The sequence below is a fragment of the Xenopus laevis genome, chromosome 4S, assembly GCF_017654675.1.
Source record: "Xenopus laevis strain J_2021 chromosome 4S, Xenopus_laevis_v10.1, whole genome shotgun sequence".
Lineage (NCBI taxonomy): Eukaryota > Metazoa > Chordata > Amphibia > Anura > Pipidae > Xenopus > Xenopus laevis.
In genome coordinates, this window is record NC_054378.1 from 127,702,413 (window position 1) to 127,726,089 (window position 23,677).

At 41.4% G+C, this 23,677-nt stretch overlaps 4 protein-coding genes across 6 annotated transcripts in view; all 4 read left to right on the forward strand.

Annotated features, from left to right (window-relative positions):
* Positions 1-9,089, forward strand: part of LOC108715054 (filamin-B-like) — a 71,275-nt gene extending 62,186 nt beyond the window's left edge. The window contains 5 exon segments of the mRNA XM_041561837.1: positions 5,420-5,584; positions 5,587-5,685; positions 5,879-6,016; positions 6,124-6,239; positions 8,793-9,089. Of these exon segments, the coding sequence (XP_041417771.1) occupies positions 5,420-5,584; positions 5,587-5,685; positions 5,879-6,016; positions 6,124-6,239; positions 8,793-9,074 (800 nt within the window). The 3' untranslated portion in view covers positions 9,075-9,089.
* Positions 9,090-10,352: 1,263 nt separating this feature from the next.
* LOC121393398 (extended synaptotagmin-2-like) lies at positions 10,353-11,800 on the forward strand. 3 transcript variants are annotated; one of them, XR_005961042.1, is made up of 4 exons: positions 10,353-10,712; positions 11,294-11,376; positions 11,482-11,530; positions 11,629-11,800. XR_005961042.1 is itself a non-coding variant. In XM_041561848.1 (3 exons), exons 1-3 carry the CDS (start codon positions 11,240-11,242, stop codon positions 11,743-11,745), a joined length of 303 nt encoding a protein of 100 aa, XP_041417782.1. In that variant the 5' UTR covers positions 11,098-11,239; the 3' UTR covers positions 11,746-11,800. The 3 variants fall into 3 exon arrangements, 1 of the variants encoding a protein (XP_041417782.1); XR_005961041.1 differs by having other exon boundaries at positions 11,294-11,530; positions 11,629-11,797; XM_041561848.1 differs by lacking the exon at positions 10,353-10,712 and having other exon boundaries at positions 11,098-11,376.
* Positions 11,801-14,945: 3,145 nt separating this feature from the next.
* Positions 14,946-18,084, forward strand: LOC121403710 (extended synaptotagmin-3-like). Its single transcript, XM_041591513.1, has 9 exons — positions 14,946-15,256; positions 15,985-16,026; positions 16,510-16,644; positions 16,734-16,807; positions 16,894-16,963; positions 17,047-17,136; positions 17,271-17,326; positions 17,496-17,800; positions 18,005-18,084. Exons 1-9 carry the CDS (start codon positions 15,038-15,040, stop codon positions 18,082-18,084), a joined length of 1,071 nt encoding a protein of 356 aa, XP_041447447.1. The 5' UTR covers positions 14,946-15,037.
* Positions 18,085-18,647: 563 nt separating this feature from the next.
* Positions 18,648-19,253, forward strand: LOC121403711 (extended synaptotagmin-2-like). Its single transcript, XM_041591515.1, has 4 exons — positions 18,648-18,817; positions 18,923-18,971; positions 19,070-19,158; positions 19,247-19,253. Exons 1-4 carry the CDS (start codon positions 18,681-18,683, stop codon positions 19,251-19,253), a joined length of 282 nt encoding a protein of 93 aa, XP_041447449.1. The 5' UTR covers positions 18,648-18,680.
* The last annotated feature ends 4,424 nt before the right edge of the window (positions 19,254-23,677 follow it).

Below are 23,677 nucleotides of genomic sequence, written 5' to 3' on the forward strand. Positions count from 1 at the left end.
TTATCCCTTATAATACATGAGTGATACTCAGAGTTCCCTGTATAACTCAGCCTGCAGCCTTGTGCCTTTATATGGTCACAGAACAACCCCTCAGTGACTTCTAATATCCTTATCATTTACAGTAGGGGGCACATTATCCCTTATAATATACATATAATATTTATACATATAATAATTAATGGAGTCACAGTGGGAGAAACAAAAATAAGCCAAATGCCTGCAAGAGTCTTGATAAAGGCAATGCTTAGGGGAGAGTAAATTAAGACTGGCAGATAGTTTTAGTAAAAAAAAAAAAAGCTTTAGTTCCACTTACCACTATTCTCCCTGCACATAGTTTAGGTGTGTGTGGGGGGGGGGGGGGTTTGAGGGCAGAAGGGGAATCTGGAAAGCAGTCAGCCACAAACTATTAGTCTTACACAGTTTTACCAGTGTGAAGGAGTGCAGCACAGTGCAACAGTGGGTGGGAATTTCGAATGAGTGTCTGCAGCTCATTGGCTGTTCTGCTGTGCTGGCGATCGCTTGTTCTTCACTGGCAGAGGAAAATAACAGGCAGGAGGCGGGTCTCAGATTGAAGAGGATCGGGGAAACCTCTGTGACAGTCTGCACCAAGCAAAAGCTGCTCCTGGGTCCTAAATGCTGAGCGATCGTCCTGCCCTGTGCTCCTCTCCCTCCTCCTCAGCCTGACACGTGCAGGAAGGAAAAGCTGCTCCTACGCTGTCAGCGAGCAGCCGGCCCTGTGCTCCTGTCCCCACCCCCTCAGTCTGACGCTAGTTTTAGCTTTAAAGGCAGCAGGGCAGTACTCAAAAAAAAAACGGGGCAGAGTTTAAGTGCAGCGCCGCATGTAATAAGGCAGTGGGCGGCCCACTTGAATACAGGAGAGAGCGGCCCCTCGGGCATTTGCCCGAAACGGCATATTATCAGTCCGGGCCTGGTGGTGATCCAGTTTAATATGAGGAAAAGAAGGCAATGTTACTGGGATTCATTTGGATTGCTGCATAATTTATTTCAGGCAAGTGGAAGCATTTTTGGCAGACAAATCTCTGTGTGTTTGGGCTATACTATAATATATAGCAAACCAAAAGTATGTCTAATTAGAGAAAATTCACTCCTGGGGCTCATACACAGGGGTATTATTTTATGCATTTGATGTGCAGGTTTGAGTGTTTCACACAGACACATGTAAGCTCTGAATGCAGGTGCAACATTCTGTGTTTGGCGCTTACACGGGCCTGTGTCACTACTAGGGATGCACCGAATCCACCATTTTGGATTCAGCTGAACCCCCAAATCCTTCTTGAAAGATTTGGCCGAATACCAAACCAAATTCTAATTTGCATATGCAAATTAGGGGTGAGAAGGGGTAAACATTTTTTACTTCCTTGTTTTGTGACAAAAAGTCACGCAATTTCCCTCCCCGTCCCTAATTTGCATATGCAAATTCGGTTCAGCCTGGCAGAAGGATTCGGCCGAATCCGAATCCTGCTGAAAAAGGCCGAATCCCAAACCGAATCCTGGATTCGGTGTATCCCTAGTCACTACGGGGGCCATTTTAAAGAGTTGTGTGTGTTTCTTCCTGTGCTCCACCGGCTGAACGCACTGGATTTAATTATCTAAAGATGGTCAAGTTATTCTACTATAACCTCCAACCTGCTATCTATAGTCTGTGGGCAAGGAGAAAAGTGTCTTGTAAGTAAATCAGACTGAAAACCCCCAATAAGCACATCCACATGCATCTGATCCACTTGCTGTTTTGATTACCCCCTGACAGGATAAAATGTGCACTCATGTACTTCATCTATTACATATACTGGCCTTGTACACCTATAGCCCAAGGTTACTGTGTAATGATAGATACTACACCACCATTCTCATTCTTCCTCCCCTGTTCTAGTCTGGTGCATTTGCAGTAGATACATTGCAGGAGCATTATGTACTGTGCAGGCAAAAAACATGGTAGATTTTGTGTTTTGCATTTGAATCCTTCTCTGAACTAAAAATTGCAGCAAATCTCTGCACTCCAAAGCAAAGTGCAAAGACCTGCTTCCCCCAAAGAATACTGTACTACCTGCGTTTGAAGTTCTCAATTGAGCCCTATACTTTAACACTGTATATGCTGGCAGACAAGGGCTTTATCTGCCAAGAACATACTAGGAACATTATTGACCAGATTTGAGTGTATGAGTGAGTGGGGTTAAATGTTGTAGTGGGATTACATGAGTGAGTGGGATTATGCATGTGAGTGGGGTTACATGTATGAGTGGGATTATGCATATGAGTGAGTGGGGTTACATGTATGAGTGGGATTATGCATATGCGTGAACAGGATTACATGTATGAGTGGGATTATGAATATTTGTGAGTGGGATTATGCATATGCGTGAGTGGGATTATATGTATGAGTGGGATTATGCATATGTATGTGTGGGATTACACATATGAGTGGGATCATACATATGAGTGAGTGAGATTACATGAGTGAGTGGGATTATGCATATGTTGTGTGGGATTACATGCATGAGTTGGATTATGCATACAAGTGAGTGGGATTACATGTAGGAGTGAATTACACATACTTGTTAGTAAAGTTACATAACAACTTCTGAGCAAGGACATCAGGCTGGATATACAAATATAAATGATGATGTATCTGATAGAAAATGGCCGCCTGGTTGAAGCAGATCTTGTATTCAGGAAAACACTACAATGCGGATAACGGAAGGGAAAAATACAGCGACAATGATGAATTTTGTGTGGGAAATATGTGCCCAATTTAAAGACATGGTAAGGGTTTATAGTAGGGGTCCCCAACCGCTGGGCCACGGACACGCCCACACTGGGCCGCCAAGCCCAGTGCGCACAAACGAGGCGCATCGAATTGGACGCAGGCGCACCAAAATTGGACGCCGGCACTACAAATTTGCTGCCGACCCCACCCCTCGTCGCAAAAAAAAAAAAAAAGGACCCCTGGTTTATAGGGTTTACATGTCCATTAATGTATATGATTATTTGCATAGTAAAAATGTGTTAGATTTGGGATATGCTGCTCTTTTTGAGACTCAAGTAATGCACACAAGATGGCAGCCAATGCAAGGGAGAAATGAACCAATGGCCTTTGAATTTATGTGACTGCTTACAAGTGCACAAGCAACCAATGAATTACAAGGGGAGGGCAGTATCAATGGCCAATAAGAAGCAAGTAAGGGCAAAGCCTGAGAGTGATGATGTAATCAAATAGGAAGTGCAGGTGTAAAACAGGCCACTCCCATCCTTCAGAAAACTGATCAGTGAGACAGGAGAAGGACAGATTTAAATGGTATATAAACTAGCTTTTACAATGACCTTTTTACTTTTTTTTATGTCAAATGGGTTTTCTAACACAATGAGAGCATTTTTAGTGGTTTAATAAGATTTGGACATTGAAGGTGAACAACCCATTTAAAGGAGAAGGAAAGGCTAAAAGTAAGTAATCTTTATCAGAAAGGTCTATATAAATACTAACTAATGCTGCTCTGAGTCCTCCGTCAAAAGAAACAGCACATTTCTTTCCTTCTATTGTGTACTCATGGGCTTCTGTATCAGACTTCCTGTTTTCATCTTAAACCTCCAGGGCTTGGGCTTGGGCATGCTCAGTTTGTTCCTCTCTCCCTCCCTCCTCCCATCCCTGCTGTAATCTGAGCCCAGAGCTATGAGTGAGCAGGGAGAGACTCAAGCAGGAAGTGATGTCACACCAAGCTAATATGGCAGCTTCTAGAGCTTTTTACTCATATATGGTAAAACTTGGTAGAGAATAAATATAGTGTTGTAGTTTGCACTATTGTGGCTAATCTATTGGCAATATACTGCTTCGGTAGCTTTCCTTCTCCTTTAATAGGAGTCAATAATTTATGGTCCTTCTCCTTTAATAGGAGTCAATAATTTAAGGTCCATCTGTCACATGTATCCAGGGGCATAACTACTGCAGGTGACTACGCTTAGCCATTGTGAAATGAAAAGAAATGAAGATTTTTCACTTTAGTTGCCAGGAAACTTACTTAAACCCCTGTATAAGGCATATGTTGACACAATAGGGGGTAAAACTAAGAAAATTAGAGACTTGTTCATTTGAACGACTAACCCGCTGGGCCCAAGTGTTTGTGGGTGACATGTGAAAGGTCATCCAAAACACAAGCACCAATGGAGCATATCTTCCAACACTCCTGATTTATTATGCCCCTCCTATTTATGGCAAGATCCACTCTTGTTGAGCTACCCCCCCTAAATTGGAGAATAGAAGGTAATCTAAGTAAAATGAACCAGTGATTATATTGTATTTTAGGGGTATGGACCAACTAAATCAATTATCAGTCAATTTTAGTCATTAATACCAAGCATACGAGCTCTACCAGCTGAGAATGATGGTGTTTACTGATTATTCGCCATTAGATTATGCATCATTTTTGAATTTGGTACTTGCGAAGAATATGAAATATGTTTTCATATTTGTGAGAGAGCAACAAGTCTCTGGAGTGGGATATTTAAAAAGTTGATGTTTATTGGGGATACGTATTTCCCAGCAGGCTATAGTTGTATGTCTGTTCCAAATAGCGCTTTCCTGGGAGATGCTGTTACATGCCTCAAATTCAGTTCCCTGTGGCCAACCAAAGCCAAACAATCACACACCCATTTATATATATATATCTTTATATATATTTTTATATATATCTCAGGGCAGAGACAGCCTTCTCACAGCAGGAGCCGTTTGCTCAGAGGGATCAGTAATGTGTTTGGAGTGGGCAGATTTGCCTTTACATGGAGAGCTTTGTTCATTTACATGGATAGCTCACTGTATTGGAAAAATACCTCTGTTTCTTAGAATGTTAGTAATTCGTGCTTCGCTTCACCACCAAATATAAAAATATTCACTCAGATGGAACACTGCATGTTTTTAAACTACATATGATTTGGGTGTGATACATGGGGGTCCTGTTTCCTGCATGTCCTTATTTGAGTTCCACAGAACTAAAAGATCCTGTGTTGTTCCCCCCCCCCCCAACATTTTTTCAGGGGATCATGGCACTTGTAGTTTAAAATGAGTTAGTTTAACATTTGGCCTACCACAGGTTTTGACATAAATATTGTTAAATATCAGTTGAACTTAGCTTTAATAATAAAGGATCATACTGCCTTCAACTTTTCCATCTGAATCTTTCTCAGTACTGGGATCAGCCAGCATGGACCTTTGACACCTGTTAATAAAGGCTATCAGAAAACCCAGATTCTTTCTAAAATTTGCATTTAGAAAGCAAACTGAAAATAAATAAAAGCCTTTGATATTTCCGTAAGGAGGGAGAAAACAGTAAAGGTGTATTGGCCCTTAAATGTGCAGTGAGTTACTGAATTGTTAATAATAAGGTAATTTTTTATTATGTAATTCCCCCAGAAATTGACCGACATGAACTGACGGCAAAGGTCATCAGCCCATCAGGGAGGAAACAAGAAGCAGAGATTGTTGATCTTGGACAGAACACGTCGTGTGTGCGTTTTGTGCCACAAGAGACCGGGATCCACACCGTGAGCGTAAAATACAAAGGGGAGCATGTGCCAGGAGCCCATTCCAGTTCACCGTGGGACCCCTGGGAGACGGTGGAGCTGAGAAAGTGAAGGCTGGAGGCCCTGGATTAGAAAGAGGAGAGGCTGGAGTTCCAGGTAAGCTGACCATACACCTAATGACTTGTGTCTAAATTGGGCATCGACTTGCTAGGCCAAAGCAGACTGAACCAATCTTTTGGCCCCACCATATAACTCTGAGGATTACCCCATTTACAAGGATCCTATTGCAAATCAATAAATAGATCATGCTATGTTGTCTGTTAACACTGGTGGTTCTGTCGCTCTCTAGCTGAATTCAGTATATGGACCCGGGAAGCTGGTGCCGGAGGCCTCTCCATTGCTGTAGAAGGCCCAAGTAAAGCTGAACTTTCATTTGAAGACCGGAAAGATGGCTCTTCTGGAGTTTCCTATGTTGTACAAGAGCCTGGTAAGTCCCAATTATGGGGAGCAAGTAAATTTTCAGTTGGCCGTTATGTTTTTGTTCTATTTTTTTTCCCCAATGTAATCTCTTTTTTTCCTTTCTACTTCCTACAGGTGACTACGAAGTGATTATCAAGTTCAACGATGAACATATTCCCCAGAGCCCATTCCTAGTTCCCATCGTTGCCACTTCGGACGATGCCCGTCGGCTCACTGTCACCAGCCTTCAGGTGAGGCACAAGGAAACATCGCTACACTTCCACCACATTGACCCATTAACTCCTTGCCCTCCACAGATTACATTAACTAGATGCCTGCTTGGAACAGTCTTATAGTGCTAGCAGAGAATTAAAGGATAAGTAAACCTTTAAAATAAATGAATGTAAAATTGATGAGAGAAATTGAACATTCATTATTTATTTTGTTTTTATTCTGAGATAGTAATTGATACATGTACTGTTAATATAAATTTATTTTGTTACAACAGTGTCACCTGCTGGTCATTTTCCAATGGTGAAACCCCCAAATGGCAGAACCCCCAAATCCTTTGCGGAAGATTCAGCCGATTGCCGAACCAAATCTGAATCCTAATTTGCATATGCGAATTAGGAGTGGGAAGGGGGGAAAAAATTTTACTTCCTTGTTTTGTGACAAAGAGTGCCGTCAATTCCCGCCCCTAATTTGCATATACAAATTAGGATTTGGTTCAGCCGGGCAGAAGGATTCAGCCGAATCTGAATCCTGCTGAAAAAGCCCAAATCCTGGTGTCGCTGCATCCCTATTTTCCCACCAGTCTGACCAGCAAGTAGTCAAGGAAGTGTCAGGAGAAAGAAAGAGGCTGATGTCTTCTGCTTAGGAAAAAAATAGAAACCTTTCTCACATCTTTCCTAAGCAGAAGAACATCAGAGCAGCCTCTTTCTTTCTCCTGACAACTTCCTTGACTACTTGGTGGTCAGACTGGTGGGAAACTGACCAGCAGGTGGCGCTGTTGTAACAAAATTCATTCATATTAACAGCACATGTATCCCTTAATATCTTGGAATAAAAAGAAATAATGAATGTACATTGCAAAATTTCTTAGAATAGCCCCCTCATCAAATTTACTTGAAATCTCTATCCCAGCAGGTGATGTTGCACGACATTTCCCCGTATACTAACTACCCAGGTGTTCAGGGATTTGCTGCAGGTTGTCGTTTAGAAGAGCTTCACCATTTCATTTGATTTGATTTGGTATATGATAGGGAAAAATGACCAAGCAAAGATGCACTTCCATTATTGCCCAATGGTTTGCTATGTAGCTCTGCCCATTGATAGTAGAAAATATATAGTGAATAAAGTACCCCCTCTTGTAAAATATAAGGATATTATAAGTTACCGAGGAGTTTCATGACCATATAAAAACACGAGGCCGAAGGTCATGGAACTCCGAGGTAACTTCTAATATCCTCATATTTTACAACTGGGGGTACTTTATTTATTATAATACACAAATTTCAATGAGTCATGTGACTGAAATGACATCAGAACTCACCGTTTATAACTGATGACATCAGAACTCACCGTTTATAAGGATATAATTTACAAGATATTCATGGCTTTTGTGTATTATAACGAAATATAACCATTTCCTGTAGCAGAGTCCTCTGTAGTGCGAGGAGATAGCTGAACATTCTGATAATTGTAGGCCCAAGTTTGTCCGTCATTAATATGGAGAATCAGCCAGGGCAGTCAGTAACAGGAGCCGTCGGGAGACTGAATATAATCGAGATCCAATGTTACGGACACAATAGAGAACAAGGAAGGTTTCCGTAACTATGACTCTGGTCTCTGCAAAGATGTTAATTGGTCAATGTGGCACTTGGATGGTTTTCTTGTGTTTCATTTAAAAGCTTCTGACAAGAATTCTCTTCAGATGCTGCAGCTAAAAGCTAAAGAGGGTGACAGACAAACTACACAATGATCTTACCCCCATCACACCAACGAGTATTGCCCCTCCATTCTGTAGTTGTTCTGTTTCAACAGAATCCCGTCACCCTCTTTCGCATTTAGCTGAGAATACGGTAATGTGATACACCTCGGCCTTTCTCTTTGCTGCACTGCCTCCGGGACTATTGGGTTCCCCTAATACAACCGTGATTAAAGGAGAAGTTCACCTGGGTATGTTGTAGCCCAGTGATTCTCATTATCTGACTTTAATAAACTGGCTTTAAAAAGTTGGGTATTGCTGACCTCAGCAATTAAAGTGAACTTCCTCCTTTCCTAATACTAATTTACCTTTCATTAAAATGGGGGAATCTGTTGTTTTATATTTTACTGCAAAACAGGGTCTTGACTTCTGGTAGATGCAGGGAATATGAAGTCACTCAAATATCAGGGGTGTCTTGGTCAGGGCCTTGGGAGATGGAGCTCAGTTGAAAAATTAGCACTAGAACCTACAGGTCCTAGTTATGATAATACAGGTATGAGATCTGTTATCCAGAATGACATAGACCTGGGGTTTTTCGGATAACAGATATTTCCGTAATTTGGATCTTCTACTAGAAAATCATGTAAACATTAAATAAAGCCAATAGGTTGGTTTTGCTTCCAATAAGGATTAATTTTATCTTAGTTGGGATCAAGTACAAATTACTGTTTTATTATTACAGAGTAAAAGGAAATCATTTTTTAAACATTTGGATTATTTGGATAAAATGGTCGTCACACATCGTAACTGGCCTGCAGAGACCCACTGAAACTCACTTGTTTGCCTCCTTTTCCGATTGATTGAATTCTATTTTCAGGAATCTGGATTGAGAGTTAACCAACCAGCATCCTTTGCCATACGGCTTAATGGGGCTAGAGGCAAGATTGATGCCAAGGTTCATAGCCCGTCTGGAGCGGTGGAGACTGCTTTGTCACTGAACTGGAACCAGGTAAATCTATTGCCTTGGAGGCCCATTTATCAAGGTCCGAATTTATCTCAATATTTTCTGAAACCAAATCCACACAGGTTTTTTCACCTTATTTATAAATACACTTTTCCAAAAATTTTGTTAACAGGGAAAACACACAAAAAATCGTGAAAAATATAAATCGTACACATTTTTCTGATTTTCCACCAGAAAACTGGGGTTTCTGATTTGTGCCCAAAAAACACAAACTCCTCGGATTATTGCACGAAACCCACAAAATTCTTTGGGACATTCTCCCGATTGATTTATGATGCAACCTCGGCAGGCAGAGATGCTGGGATTTTCGTGGAATCTGACTTTTTCCATTTCCTGGGCTATAATAAAATCCCAAAATGTGTGGGTTTTTTTCCCTCATAAAATTCAGATTTTATACTAAAAAAACAAACAAAAATTTTTGGTGTTTTTTGGCATCGCAGTTTAGTAAATAAAACCCCTATTGTGTTGTCTTAGAACATACTCTTTTATATTTATATATTATGGTGGAGCTTCCACCCTTACCTATTAGGGATGCACCAAATCCACTATATTTTGGATTTGCCCGAAAACCCGCCGAAATCCTTGTAAAGATCGACCGAACCAAATCCAAACCCTAATTGCATATGCAATATCATTGAGGGGGAGAGAAAAATTAGAAGATGCGCACGGAAAAAAAGTTTTACTTCCTGTTTTTGCGACGAAAAAGTCACATGATTTAAGGGATTCGTTTCGGCCAGCACAAGGATTCGGCTGAATCCTGCTGAAAATGGCGGCGCCTGTTTCTGTGACAAAAAGTCACATGATTTTTAAGATTTGGTTTGGCTAGCCACAAGTTTAATCTTGGCCGAATACCGAAATCGAACCTGGGCATTCGCGTGCATCCCTATTACATATGAATAACAAATATACTAAGAAGTTTTCTTACATTGTGCACTTATGACGATTTAAAATAATGTTAGGCCAAAACCTGATAATTATTGCTGCTTGTGCCAACAGATAAGTATGCTGTACGCTTTATGCCCCGAGAGAATGGGATCCACATGAGGTTGACGGTCAAGTTTAATGGCGAGCCACGTCCTGGGACGTCCATTTAAAGTCCGAAGTAGAGGGAGGCAGCGAACAGGAGGAGTCCAGGCTAGTTACAGCCTACCGGAAGATGGACTGGAGACTGGTATACAGCGTGAGTAATGACTGCACCCTAACATGGACATGACACCCAGTCTGAAATGGGGCCAGTGCACCCAGGGGTTTTCAGCCATGTCCATAGACCCTCAGTTTATGCGGTTCATATGGGGACAGCTGGATAAAGGAAGCTCACCTTTCAACCTTAAAGGGATACTGTCATGGGAAAATGTTTTTTTTCAAAACACATCAGTAATGTGCTGCCTCCAGAACGCGCCACAAATTATTTTTTTTTGCCCAGGAGATCGGGAGAGGGGTTCTGGTCTAGCATGAGGGCTGGGACCCACCAGGTTTTTTCCTGGTGTCCCACCGGGCCAGTCCGACCCTGTGTACAGAGATGTGGGGGGAGAGTGTCATTCAAAGTCTATGGGAAGTGACTGTTCCCACTGAGTTTATATTCTATAGTCTGACATTTTGTTTTACTTGTAGAACGCACTTCGGATTCATGTATTAGAAGCAAGAAATCTCGTTGCAAACGACTTCTTCTCCAAGAAATCAGACCCTTTTGTAGTTGTGCGCGGAGGAGGCACAGTTGGGAAAACCAGGGTCATATCTAAGAACCTCAACCCGCAGTGGAACCAGACATTTGAGGTACCGCATCCCCCCACGATTTACATCCACATAAACCCACATTTAGGGGAAGATTTATCAAAGGTTGAGGTGAATTTTTGGATTTAAAAAATTTCAATTTCGAGCTATTTTATGTGTACTTCGACTAGGGAATCGCCCCAAATTCAATTTGAATTTGAAAAAAATTGGAAAATTCGAATATCTAAATTTATCATGTGACTTCAACCTTTTGCCATCTAAAACCTGCCGAATTACTGTTTTAGCCTATGAGGGACCTCCTTGAACCTATTTGGAGTCAATTCGTGGACTTTGTAAAATGAAAGTTTTTTTGGGGGAAAACTTTGATTTAAATTTGATCGTACGATTTGAATTCCCTGAATACAGACCTATTCGTATGAAAACAGACCTAATTAGGCCAAAAAAAAACTTTGACTTAATTTCGGTTGGTCTTTATGAATTCGAAGTAGAAGAATTGAAATTTCGACCCTTGATTAATGTGATCCCAGTTTATTTTGTGTATTTTATAGGTGTGAATAGAAGTGTGCCACATGCAGCAGATATTCCCGTATCTAATGTCACCTCATTGTATGTTTTATTCCCAGATATTATTTTCAGATTTACCAGGGCAGGAGATTGAATTTGAGGTTCTGGACAAAAATGTTCAGAGAGATGATTCACTGGGCAGGTGAGTATTTCTCTTTGTATCAGGGTCTGGGCTTCCATTTATTTTATCTTTATTTCATCTTTTAATACATATACTGATTTTCCTTTTCTCTTCCCCAATGTCCAGCTGTAAAATTGCAGTTCCACATGTGCTAAAGAAGAAATTCATTGATAAGGTAAGTGAATGCAGCCGCCTCCCATGCTGATATAGTGTAATAATCATTCAGTGATTTCCCCTGTATCTGATGGAACTTGTGCTTCTCTCCCCCTGCAGTGGATCCGGTTGGACAATGTGAAGTCTGGGGAGCTCCATATCAAGGTGGAAACTCTCAAACTCTTTTCAGACCGTGACAAGCTGCAGAAGGTAAAGTCTCTGTTCCTTCTTATCTGACTAAATGGGGAAAGGTTGGGCTCTTTTGCCCTTTAATCCATCTACTTTGTTTGGTTTCCAGGTTTTAAATCTGAACAAAAGGCCCGCGCCCCCTAAGAGTGAGGAGTTGTCATCAGTTGCCCTTTACACTGTCATCCAAAAAGCCAGGGGTCTGCCAGTGATACGGGTGAGTCACAAGTGATGCCTCTCTCTTGGGCACATTATAGTGTAAATCTTCTTATATGAATCTCTCCTGTATTATTCACCTTATTAATCACATCTGTTCTTCTCTAACAGCCGAAGAAATGCAAATTAAACCCACTGGCCACCGTGGAAGTTTCAGTGACAGATACAGTCAAGAGGACGGGGGTAAGTCGCACATAACAGTGTCCAACCACACAAGGGTTTGGTCTCAAGTTTGTTTGTTTTCACATAAATAATGGGGTGAGGGGTAGGGGCATTTATTTGGAATGATCACTTAGTGCACCATAGACAGTAAAGCAGTGACATACTGTTGTTAGCTGATTGGCAATGGGCAATACCTGATTAAACAATAACACTGATTAAAGCATTAAATCACCAATAATAATTAGCAGACAGAACCAGTTCTCATTTAGAATATCTCTAATTGTTCTTTTTCCAGGCCCAAATAAATTCCGGAGAGCCAGAGTGGAAGGAGAGGTTACAATTCCTCATAAAGGACCCACGCGGCGAGAGAATGCAACTAAATGTGAGTATAAATGTCCTTCCCTTATTGGATCCTTTACTCCTGCAGATCTAGATTGGGGCTTTGCACCTTGTGTGCTGGTTTTGTGTTTCTCTGTCTCCTTCCTTACTGGGTCACTTATACGTGTTCTTTTCACAGGTTCTAAATCAGCGCAACAAGGTTCTGGGACACATCTCTGTTTCCCTATCAACACTCATGGCTGCCAAGGATATGACCATGGAGGGCTGGTTCCCTCTTGAGTCCACAGTAAATAACAGCGAGATTTGGCTGAAGCTGCAGCTGATGGTAAGTGACACATGCTATTTACAATAAGGTTCTACCCTTAAAGGGACACTGTTATAATAGTAAGTTGTCTAAAAGGGGAGGATGAGATGTAGAATAAGATTACATTATAGCACATAAGAGAATGGCATTTGTCTCTGCCACAAGTTTTCTTAATCCATTGCTGATTGTTTCTTCCCTCAGATTCTTGCCCCTCGCATTTTTCATGTGAAGCGATAGAACCAGAAAGAACTTCCAGAACCCAAATCCTGGACCAAGGAGGAACTGAGGAGGATGAAGAGGAGGAGGAGGAGGAGGAGGAGCAGGAGGAGGATTTAGCACAAAGATGAAGCTTTCAGCTTGAGGCAAAGGAGGCTCTGAAGATCCTTGCCCTGATGGACCTTCTGGATCAGGATAAAGGGACCTTCCTTAGCCCTGTGGCAAAGGAGGGTCCGAAGACTCTTAGCTACCTTTTTGCCACCCAAGAATTAAAAAGTAGAGGCATTGACTATAAATATAAGCAATAAAAAAAATAAAATTATAAAATGAGTGAGCTTTATTAGTGACTGGGCATAAAGAGGCAGAGTAGGAAGGTTAATTATTTGAAACCATAAAAAATACACAGCTACTTAGAATAAGTCAATGTACAACCTTCTAAAATCATGTTTAATGGTGAACTTTCCCTTTAAGGCCATAGGCAGTGACACACGGGAATCACTTAAAAGGGGAAACCTACACATTTTACTCCATGTGTCTTGGGTCTAAGATGGGTCTATATTCTTTAAGTTGCCCAGTCTGGGAGCCACCTACCTACACACGTGTGGCTGATAGAGCTAATGATTGGCTCTTTACCCCTGTAGCTGGGGCAGGAATATCTAACTGGCAGCTTTCTTTGTGTCCCAATGCCATATTGTGGCTTGTGATGCTGATCAAACCAAAACACAAGGAATAGAACAAAATTCTGTTCATAGTCACCTGACTTTCGGTTCAGCACGAAACCCCCCGAAAAAGTAATTTTGCAGTGGGTCTGCTTTTAACTTTAACACTAAGAGCTGATATATATGAGCTTTCAGACCAGAGAGAATTAGAGGCAAGTAAAAAATGTAGAATTTGTTGCTGAGCTCCCCTCCCTAAAGTGTTTTGCCACTAAACCCCCTGCCCTATAAACACTCCCCCCCCATGCCTGGTGATTGCTGAGACTAATGGTGGTGTAACCCTACGGGCCATTAAAGTAGAATGGGGCCCCAATTAAAAAAACTCTAGAACTTTTCCCAAGTGCTGCACTATTTGTGCTTGGGGCACAGTCGGTGTTGGCGTGAGTGTAGGTAACAGTGAATATTGGCTATATGGGGCTCTTATGTATAAAATTATTAGAAAACCGTTAGATAAATATCAAATGCAGAGGCAGCTGTATCCGGGCACACAGAGTATAGCAACACGAGAAAAGAATTGGGGTTACCACCTGTCTGGATCAAAATACTAACCTAATCTTAAATGCAAATGACAATTGGACGAGTCCCTGGCTCAGTATTAGAAAGAGATTGCGATTTGCTTGGCATCTCACAGTCCTGTTCACGCAAATCACTGGAAGGTTAAGGGTAGGGGCGACTTCGGGCGACTTCGGAATACAAAGCGATGCGTGTGCCATGCCGCAGGCGACTTTTCATTACAGCCGGCGCAAGACAGAAAGAAGTTGTTCGTGGAGATTGTTTCCACGGCAACTGAAATGAGTCAGTATTGTCATTGTGATGGGACCTGAGTAATGTCACCCCTTGTGCAACTATATTCATATATTCTGTGTAACTTTCATTATTACGTTCATTTAAAAAAAAAATCTCAAATGTTTGAACTATAAAATAGTGGGAATATTGAAAATAAACGTTCATTGACTTATATAGACATTCACCAGGTTTTAGTTGCTGAATTTATTTTATTTGCATTTTTGAGATTTAAAAAAAAAAAAAAAAAAAATTCCTCAGATCAGGGCAAAATCATATTACAGATAATATATGCTGCTATTGAGTTTCCAGGAGGCATTATGATGTCATCAGTTTGAGTTTGCAGGAGGCATTATGATGTCATCAGTTTGTTTTGCATTGTCTCCCTGTGAGAACTGCATCCATTATGACATCATCGCTTGGGATGACCTAACAATGGGTAATTTGATCTGCTGACTCTGTAACCATGGCAACACCATTGTGAGGTCATAATGATGAAAACAGGCTTCAACAGCTGTCAGGTGTTTGCAGTCATTCTGAGTTAGGAGTTCGAGGAGGAAGGAGCTTGCTCTTTATTCCTTGTTCTTTTGACTCAATTTTTTGAAAAATGACCGATCAAAATATATTTTTAAATAATTTTTCATATACAAAATGGATCATTACCCTATTATTAGGCTTCTCTGCGGGAGTTTTGGACGTCAGCTTTTTTTATATAATTATGGGAATAGTGATGTGGATCTTGTACAGATGCTGGAAGCCAAGTACTGAGCCATCAGCAATAAAGTGTCAGGACAAAGCCAAGGAACAGGCAAAGGTCCCACACAAGGTAAGTCTCACCCATTACTGATAACACAATACAGGCATTAGCAATGGAAATTCATTCCATTTTACAACTGCAGATTCTCATTTATTCAATTTATCATTTGAGAAGCTGCCGTCCCAAAAGCTTTGATTTAAGAGCAGACATATTGTGTGGCCGTTGGGTTGAGATTTCTGGTCAGTTGGGTTTTAGAGAGGCCAAATGTTGATAAAGTTCCTTTGGTAGAGAGTATAAATAGCAAATATACTGGGCCTTGTCATGTACATGTGTGTGTATATATATATATATATTAACTGGGAATTGTGAGCTCATCAGGCCAGCCCTGGTTGTATCCAGTAAAATGCCATAGACTTAGTTACTTCTCCCTCCTCCTCTCACTTTACAAAAACTCAACTGTTTATGAACGTTCTTCTTTACAAATATAATGTTGCAATGTGTTAAAGGAGAAGTAAAGTGGTTTAGCACTTGTTGAGCCAAATGTTCGGTACCCCCAAGTGAGAGCCAGAGATCAGAAAGGGACAAACAGACTTTTACATGAAACTTTGAACCTAATGAAGATTTTTAGTGACTGTAAATTGGGATCTTCCTCAGAACGACATTTTCTCTAATGATGCAAAAACTGTTTTAGGTGGAGTTTCCCTTTAATTCATCACTTTATTTAGAAATGAGGGTCACATGTGATTCTTTACATTATTTTATTAGAAACCTAATTTGCTTGTGCCTCTCGTTTGCAGGTCACTGACCGAGAGTTTGAGAGACTCCGGTACCTGCAAGTGGTAAGTGATATACCGGCACTCTTTAACTGGATCTACATGTGTGTCTGTGTGTGTGTCAGTGAGTGTGTGTATCAGTGAGTGTGTGTCTGTGTGTCAGTGTGTATGTCTGTCAGTGTGTGTGTCAGTGGTGTGTGTCAGTGAGTGTGTCTGTGTATCTCACTGTGTGGTCAGTGTGTGTGTCAGTGAGTGTGTGCATGAGTGTGTGTGTCCGTGTGTGTCTCTGTGTGTCAGTGAGTGTGTGATGTGTGTCTGTGTATATGTCAGTGTCTTTGTGTCAGTGTGAGTGTCATTGAGTATCAGTGTGTCTGTGTGTGTGCGTGGGTATGTGTGTGTGTCAGTGTGTGTGTGTGTCAGTGTGTGTGTGAGTGTGTCAGTGTGTGTGTGTCAGTGAGTGAGTGTGTTAGTGAGTGTGAGTAGGAGTGAGCTGCTGAATTCTTGCCTTACACTAACGTTAGCCACTTCTGTTCTTTTCATCCCGGGCAGTTAGTGAACAATTCGTGGCCGTACATAACAAAATATCTGGAGAAATTACTAAGATGGAGAATTCAGCCGCTGATCAGATCCCGATTTAAATATTTAACCAATTTTCACTTCTTTGATATTGATTTTGGCAATAAGGTAAGTGTCCCGTGTATTTAATTGTCTCTCATGTTGCTCAGTGATTTCCCATCAGACCCATTGTAACCCATTGTGTGACTGTTCCACAGGCTCCACAGGTGACTCACATGAGAGTTCAGTCTGATCCAGAGAAGAAGCAGATTCTCCTGGATCTCAAAATCAGGTCAATATTGTCTCCTTCCCAACCTGTGTATAAGCCTCTCTTTAATCTTCCTTCCCACTCACTGACCGTTTGCTCCTCATTTACAGTCTCAACGCAGCGGTGATGGTTAATGTTGGAATATCTAAGACTATCATGGCCGGAGTGAAGTCTGTGAAGGTAAGTGACCCTCATACTGACCTTCTACATGTGCCCATGTGTTGCCCTTGAACATATAATCAATGTCATTTCTCCTCTGACAGCTGGAGGGAACATTACGAATAATTCTGGCTCCGCTGATACCAGACGTGCCCTTTACTGAAGCCGTGAACATTTACTTCCCTCGGCGGCCGGTGAGTCCGTATTATAAGGAGTTGCTTCGTGCAGCTATAAATATATATATTTCTCTATAAATACAATTAGTATCTCCGAGATATTCTATTTTCTTATTAACCCTTACACCATCGATCTTCCTTTTTTTTTGCAGGTGTTACATCTACAGTGGACAGGACTCACCAACCTGCTTAATATTCCCGGTCTTCAGTAAGTGACTAGATTTATATATATTTATATACTAGTGATTCTCTGCCCGTCCTTTCCCACACTTTAGTCTTTAGTCCCAAAATCATTGTCCTTTATCCCTCCTCTTATATTTCCCTCCCATTGTACAATGATTCACTTATTAATGCCCTTCTCTCTCTGCCTCCTGCAGCACCATGACAGAAAGAATGATTGTGGATCAAATTGCCAACTTCATGGTTGCGCCAAAATTTTTCACTCAGCCCCTGGCAGCCAACTTTGACATGAAAAATCTGCCCTTCGCGGATCCCTGGGTAAGAACCAGTATTTCTCTTTCACGACTGTGGGCTCCTGTCCCCCTCTGTTTCCCTGTACAGACTGGTCGGATTGTCCAGGGCCCCCTCCGGACCCCTACCACTACGCCCGCACATGCGCAAAAGGAGCTGCACCATAGATGCACAAAAGGAGCTGCCCACACATGCACAAAAAGCTGCGCACGTATGCACAAAGGAGCTGCGCCAGGGATCGAGGGGGTCCCAGCAGCCCATGAGGGCTGGGACCCACCGGGTTTTTCCCAGTGTCCCACCGGCCAGTCCGACCCTGTGTACAGAGATTGGGGGGAGAGTTGCATTCAAAGTCTATGGGAAGTGACTGTTCCCACTGAGTTTATATTCTATAGTCTGACATTTTGTTTACTTGCAGAACGCACTTCGGATCGTATTAGAAGCAAGAAATCTCGTTTGCAAACGACTTCTTCTCCAAGAAATCAGACCCTTTTGTAGTTGTGCGCGGAGGAGGCACAGTTGGGAAAACCAGGGTCATATCTAAGAACCTCAACCCGCAGTGGAACCAGACATTTTGAGGTACCGCATCCCCCCCAGGATTTACATCCAAATAAACCCACATTTAAGGGAATTTATCAAAGGTTGAGGTTTTGAATTCAAAAAATTTCAATTTTTCGAGTATTTTTGTGTGTACTTCGACTAGGGAATCGCCCAAATTCAATTTGAATTGAAAAAAATTGGAAAATTTGAATATCTAAATTTATCATGTGACTTCAATCTTTTGCCATCTAAAACCTGCCGAATTACTGTTTTAGCCTATGAGGGACCTCCTTAACCTATTTGGAGTCAATTTGTGGACTTTGAAAAATGAAAGTTTTTTGGGGGAAAACTTTGAATTTGATCGTACGATTTGAATTCCCCGAATACAGACCTATTCATATGAAAACAGACCTAATTAGGCCAAAAAAAAAAACCTTTGACTTAATTTCGGTTGGTCTTTATGAATTCGAAGTAGAAGAATTGAAATTTCGACCCTTGATTAAAGTGTCCCAGTTATTTTGTGTATTTTATAGGTGTGAATAGACGTGTGCCACATGCAGCAGATATTCCCGTATCTAATGTCACCTCATTGTATGTTTTATCCCCAGATATTATTTTCAGATTTACCAGGGCAGGAGATTGAATTTGAGGTTCTGGACAAAAATGTTCAGAGAGATGATTCACTGGGCAGGTGAGTATTTCTCTTTGTATCAGGGTCTGGGCTTCCATTTATTTTATCTTTATTTCATCTTTAAATACATATACTGATTTTCCTTTTCTCTTCCCCAATGTCCAGCTGTAAAATTGCAGTTCCACATGTGCTAAAGAAGAAATTCATTGATAAGGTAAGTGAATGCAGCCGCCTCCCATGCTGATATAGTGTAATAATCATTCAGTGATTTCCCCTGTATCTGATGGAACTTGTGCTTCTCTCCCCCTGCAGTGGATCCGGTTGGACAATGTGAAGTCTGGGGAGCTCCATATCAAGGTGGAAACTCTCAAACTCTTTTCAGACCGTGACAAGCTGGAGAAGTAAAGTCTCTGTTCCTTCTTATCTGACTGCATGGGGAAAGGTTGGGCTCTTTTGCCCTTTAATCCATCTACTTTGTTTGGTTTCCAGGTGTTAAATCTGAACAAAAGGCCGCGCCCCCTAAGAGTGAGGAGTTGTCATCAGTTGCCCTTTACACCGTCATCCAAAAAGCCAGGGGTCTGCCAGTGATACGGGTGAGTCACAAGTGATGCCTCTCTCTTGGGCACATAATAGTGTAAATCTTCTTATATGAATCTCTCCTGTATTATTCACCTTATTAATCACATCTGTTCTTCTCTAACAGCCGAAGAAATGCAAATTAAACCCACTGCCACCGTGGAAGTGTCAGTGACAGATACAGTCAAGAGGACGGTGTTTTGTCTTTCACATAATGGGGTGAGGGTAGGCATTTATTTGGAATGATCACTTAGTGCACCATAGACAGTAAAGCAGTGACATACTGTTGTTAGCTGATGGCAATGGGCAATACCTGATTAAACAATAACACTGATTAAAGCATTAAATCACCAATAATAATTAGCAGACAGATCCAGTTCTCATTTAGAATATCTCTAATTGTTCTTTTTCCAGGCCCAAATAAATTCCGGAGAGCCAGAGTGGAAGGAGAGGTTACAATTCCTCATAAAGGACCCACGCGGCGAGAGAATGCAACTAAAATGTGAGTATAAATGTCCTTCCCTTATTGGATCCTTTACTCCTGCAGATCTAGATTGGGGCTTTGACCTTGTTGCTGGTTTTTGTTTCTCTGTTCTCCTTCCTTACTGGGTCACTTATACGTGTTCTTTTCACAGGTACTAAATCAGCGCAACAAGGTTCTGGGACACATCTCTGTTCCTATCAACACTCATGGCTGCCAAGGATATGACCATGGAGGGCTGGTTCCCTCTTGAGTCCACAGTAAATAACAGCGAGATTTGGCTGAAGCTGCAGCTGATGGTAAGTGACACATGCTATTTACAATAAGTTCTACCTTAAAGGGACACTGTTATAATAGTAAGTTGTCTAAAAGGGGAGGATGAGATGTAGAATAAGATTACAATTATAGCACATAAGAGAATGGCATTTGTCTCTGCCACAATTTTCTAATCCATTGCTGATTGTTTCTTCCCTCAGATTCTTGCCCCTCGCATTTTTCATGTGAAGCGATAGAACCAGAAAGAACTTCCAGAACCCAAATCCTGGACCAAGGAGGAACTGAGGAGGATGAAGAGGAGGAGGAAGGAGGAGGAGGAGGAGGAGGATTTAGCACAAAGATGAAGCTTTCAGCTTGAGGCAAAGGAGGCTCTGAAGATCCTTGCCCTGATGGACCTTCATGGATAAAGGGACCTTCTCTAGCCCTGTGGCAAAGGAGGGTCTGAAGACTCTTAGCTACCTTTTTGCCACCCAAGAATTAAAAAGTATCAAAAGCATTGACTATAAATATAAGCAATTAAAAAATATAAAATTATAAAATGAGTGAGCTTTATTAGTGACTGGGCATAAAGAGGCAGAGTAGGAAGGTTAATTATTTGAAACCATAAAAAATACACAGCTACTTAGAATAAGTCAATGTACAACCATCTAAAATCATGTTTAATGGTGAACTTTCCCTTTAAGGCCATAGGCAGTGACACATGGGAATCACTTGAAAGGGGAACCTACAAATTTTACTCCATGTGTCTTGGGTCTAAGATGGGTCTATATTCTTTAAGTTGCCCAGCCTGGGAGCCACCTACCTACATACGTGTGGCTGATAGAGCTAATGATTGGCTCTTTACCCCTGTAGCTGGGGCAGGAATATCTAACTGGCGGCTTTCTTTGTGTCCCAATGCCATATTGTGGCCTGTGATGCTGATCAAACCAAAACACAAGGAATACAACAAAATTCTGTTCATAGTCACCTGACTTTTGTTCAGCACGGAACCCCCCAAAAAAGTAATTTTGCAGTCGGTCTGCTATTAACTTTAACACTAGGAGCTGATATATATGAGCTTTCCGACCAATTTATTTTCCCATTTACATTACGAGGTCAAACAATATGGAGAGAGAATTAGGGGCAAGTAAAAAATGTAGAATTTGTTGCTGAGCTCCCCTCCCTAAAGTGTTTTGCCCCTAAACCCCCTGCCCTATAAACACTCCCCCCCCCATGCCTGGTGATTGCTGAGACTAATGTGGTGTAACCCTACGGGCCATTAAAGTAGAATGGGGCCCCAATTAAAACTCTAGAACTTTTCCCAAGTGCTGCACTATTTGTGCTTGGGGCACAGTCGTGGCGTGAGTGTAGGTAACAGTGAATATTGGCTATATGGGGCTCTTATGTATAAAATTATTAGAAAACCCATGGGCGGATTTTAATGAAGGCTTGAGGAGGCTAAGCCTCCCCAAACCAGTCCAGCACGGTAAATGTCATTTCAACTGGGGGATTTGAAAGACTGATTCTAGCAATACCTTGCAATAGAAAGCAGTAACTTTGTTTCACTTGCAGCTCCCGTAGTCTCACACAGGCTGAGAGATCAGCTGACTGAGGAACGGGAGGGGAGTGGGCGGGACCTGCACAGCTCAGAGCTGATCTCCCTGGAAGAAGTGGCAGTTCTGTATGCTAAATGGAAGCTCAGGTTTAGCCATGTGCAGCATCTCCAGGACTACAGTGAGTTAAAAAGATGCCAAGTAGTTATAGATTTTTATTTATTCCACAAAGCAGGTTGCCAGTTGCTCATATATATTTATTTATAATACACAAAAGCCATGAATATCCTGTAAATTATATCCTTATAAACGGTGAGTTCTGATGTCATCAGTTATAAACGGTGAGTTCTGATGTCATTTCTGTCACATGACTCAATGAAATTTGTGTATTATAATAAATAAAGTACCCCCAATTGTAAAATATGAGGATATTAGAAGTTACCTCGGAGTTCCATGACCTGTATAACTCGGTCTTCGGCCTCGTGTTTTTATATGGTCATGAAACTCCTCGGTAACTTATAATATCCCTATATTTTACAAAAGGGCGTACTTTATTCACTATATTATATCACTGAAAGATTGCATATACATTCAGAGACTTTTAGGCAATGAGAAGGGAACAATTATTTCTGTATTGTCATAACTGTATTTGGAGCTCCCTTTATCCCATGGTTAGAATTAATTTAATCTGAGTTAGTTTGCTGCAGTTTTAGCCCTGACTGACATGCCAAGATGTGCTTCTCACATGGAACCCTGGTGACAAAACTAGAGTACAGGGAGGAGGACAGTGAGGTGAAATTGAGCAAGGAAACACTTGTGTGTGTGTGTTTTTATTTAGAGACTAGTCTCTGTATCTGTCTGTCTATCTGTTCCATTTAATCACATGACCTTACATTTTGAGGGAAATATATTTTCTGAGGTGAAGGCTTCCACTAGATTCACAAATTGTATTTCTGACACACTATGTTATTATACTTGATGTTTACTCTGCATTTATTTTGCTGTGTTTGTCAGGGATGTTATACACTATAGATGACACTATTTTATCTCTGCTCTTACTGGATTGTATAATGTATAAAAGTTGGTATACAAAACACACACACACACACACACACACACCCCTGTTCAAGAGGGTATTCAAGAATATTTATTGCAGCATCACTGTGCTTTTGTGGAAGTACAGTGATGTTGCAATAGATATTTGGTGAATTTAAAAAAAATCGGTGTGCTGGTCCCTCTTCAACAATTATATACATTTATTTGGCCAAGCACCCGTAAAGTGGAAGTCAGAGACAGAGTGCGGGTACCTTCCGTATTAATATATAATACACAAAAGCCATTAATATCTTATAAATGATATCCTTATAAATGGTGATTTCTGATGTCATCAGTTATAAACGGTGAGTTCTGATGTCATTTCTGTCACATGACTCACGCAATTGCGCTCTCTGCACTAGAAGAGCCGAATTTCCGGGTTGAAAACCGGAAATTCGGCTCTTAGTTACCAGGGGGCGCTGCCGCCTGAGGCGAGCGTCTCAACTCGCCTCATTGGTGGAGCGCCCCTGGTTCTCTTTTAAGAAATCTATCAAGCACTGTGGCTTGTTCACTGGGAGAGTCCTCCTGGTATGGAAGGCCTCATTGGGGCACACACATTTTCTTAATGAGGTGACTATAGCACTCTATAGGGGAATTTTCTTTAAAAAATGCTATTGTTTCCCCCATCTGCTCTGAAGGCCTTAACCTCCGCTAGGTGAAAAATTTTTTTGCTGATCTTTGATTAGCCTTCCCAAACTCAAAAGTCACCCTCCGCCTATGAGAAAACCGTTAGATAAATATCAAATGCAGAGGCAGCTGTATCCGGGCACACAGAGCATAGCAACACGAGAAAAGAATTGGGGTTACCACCTGTCTGGATCAAAATACTAACCTAATCTTAAATGCAAATGACAATGGGACGAGTCCCTGGCTCAGTATTAGAAAGAGATTGCGATTTGCTTGGCATCTCACAGTCCTGTTCACGCAAATCACTGGAAGGTTAAGGGTAGGGGCAACTTC

Coding starts and splice junctions, on each gene's coding strand:
- LOC121403711 (XM_041591515.1), top strand. CDS start 18,681: ATGCAGCAGATATTCCCGTATCTAATGTCACCTCATTGTATGTTTTAT. Junction 18,818..18,922: donor AGAGATGATTCACTGGGCAG/GTGAGTATTTCT, acceptor CCCAATGTCCAG/CTGTAAAATTGCAGTTCCAC. Junction 18,972..19,069: donor AGAAGAAATTCATTGATAAG/GTAAGTGAATGC, acceptor CTCCCCCTGCAG/TGGATCCGGTTGGACAATGT.
- LOC121393398 (XM_041561848.1), top strand. CDS start 11,240: ATGCAGCAGATATTCCCGTATCTAATGTCACCTCATTGTATGTTTTAT. Junction 11,377..11,481: donor AGAGATGATTCACTGGGCAG/GTGAGTATTTCT, acceptor CCCAATGTCCAG/CTGTAAAATTGCAGTTCCAC. Junction 11,531..11,628: donor AGAAGAAATTCATTGATAAG/GTAAGTGAATGC, acceptor CTCCCCCTGCAG/TGGATCCGGTTGGACAATGT.
- LOC121403710 (XM_041591513.1), top strand. CDS start 15,038: ATGACCGATCAAAATATATTTTTAAATAATTTTTCATATACAAAATGG. Junction 15,257..15,984: donor AGGCAAAGGTCCCACACAAG/GTAAGTCTCACC, acceptor TCTCGTTTGCAG/GTCACTGACCGAGAGTTTGA. Junction 17,327..17,495: donor CTTAATATTCCCGGTCTTCA/GTAAGTGACTAG, acceptor TGCCTCCTGCAG/CACCATGACAGAAAGAATGA.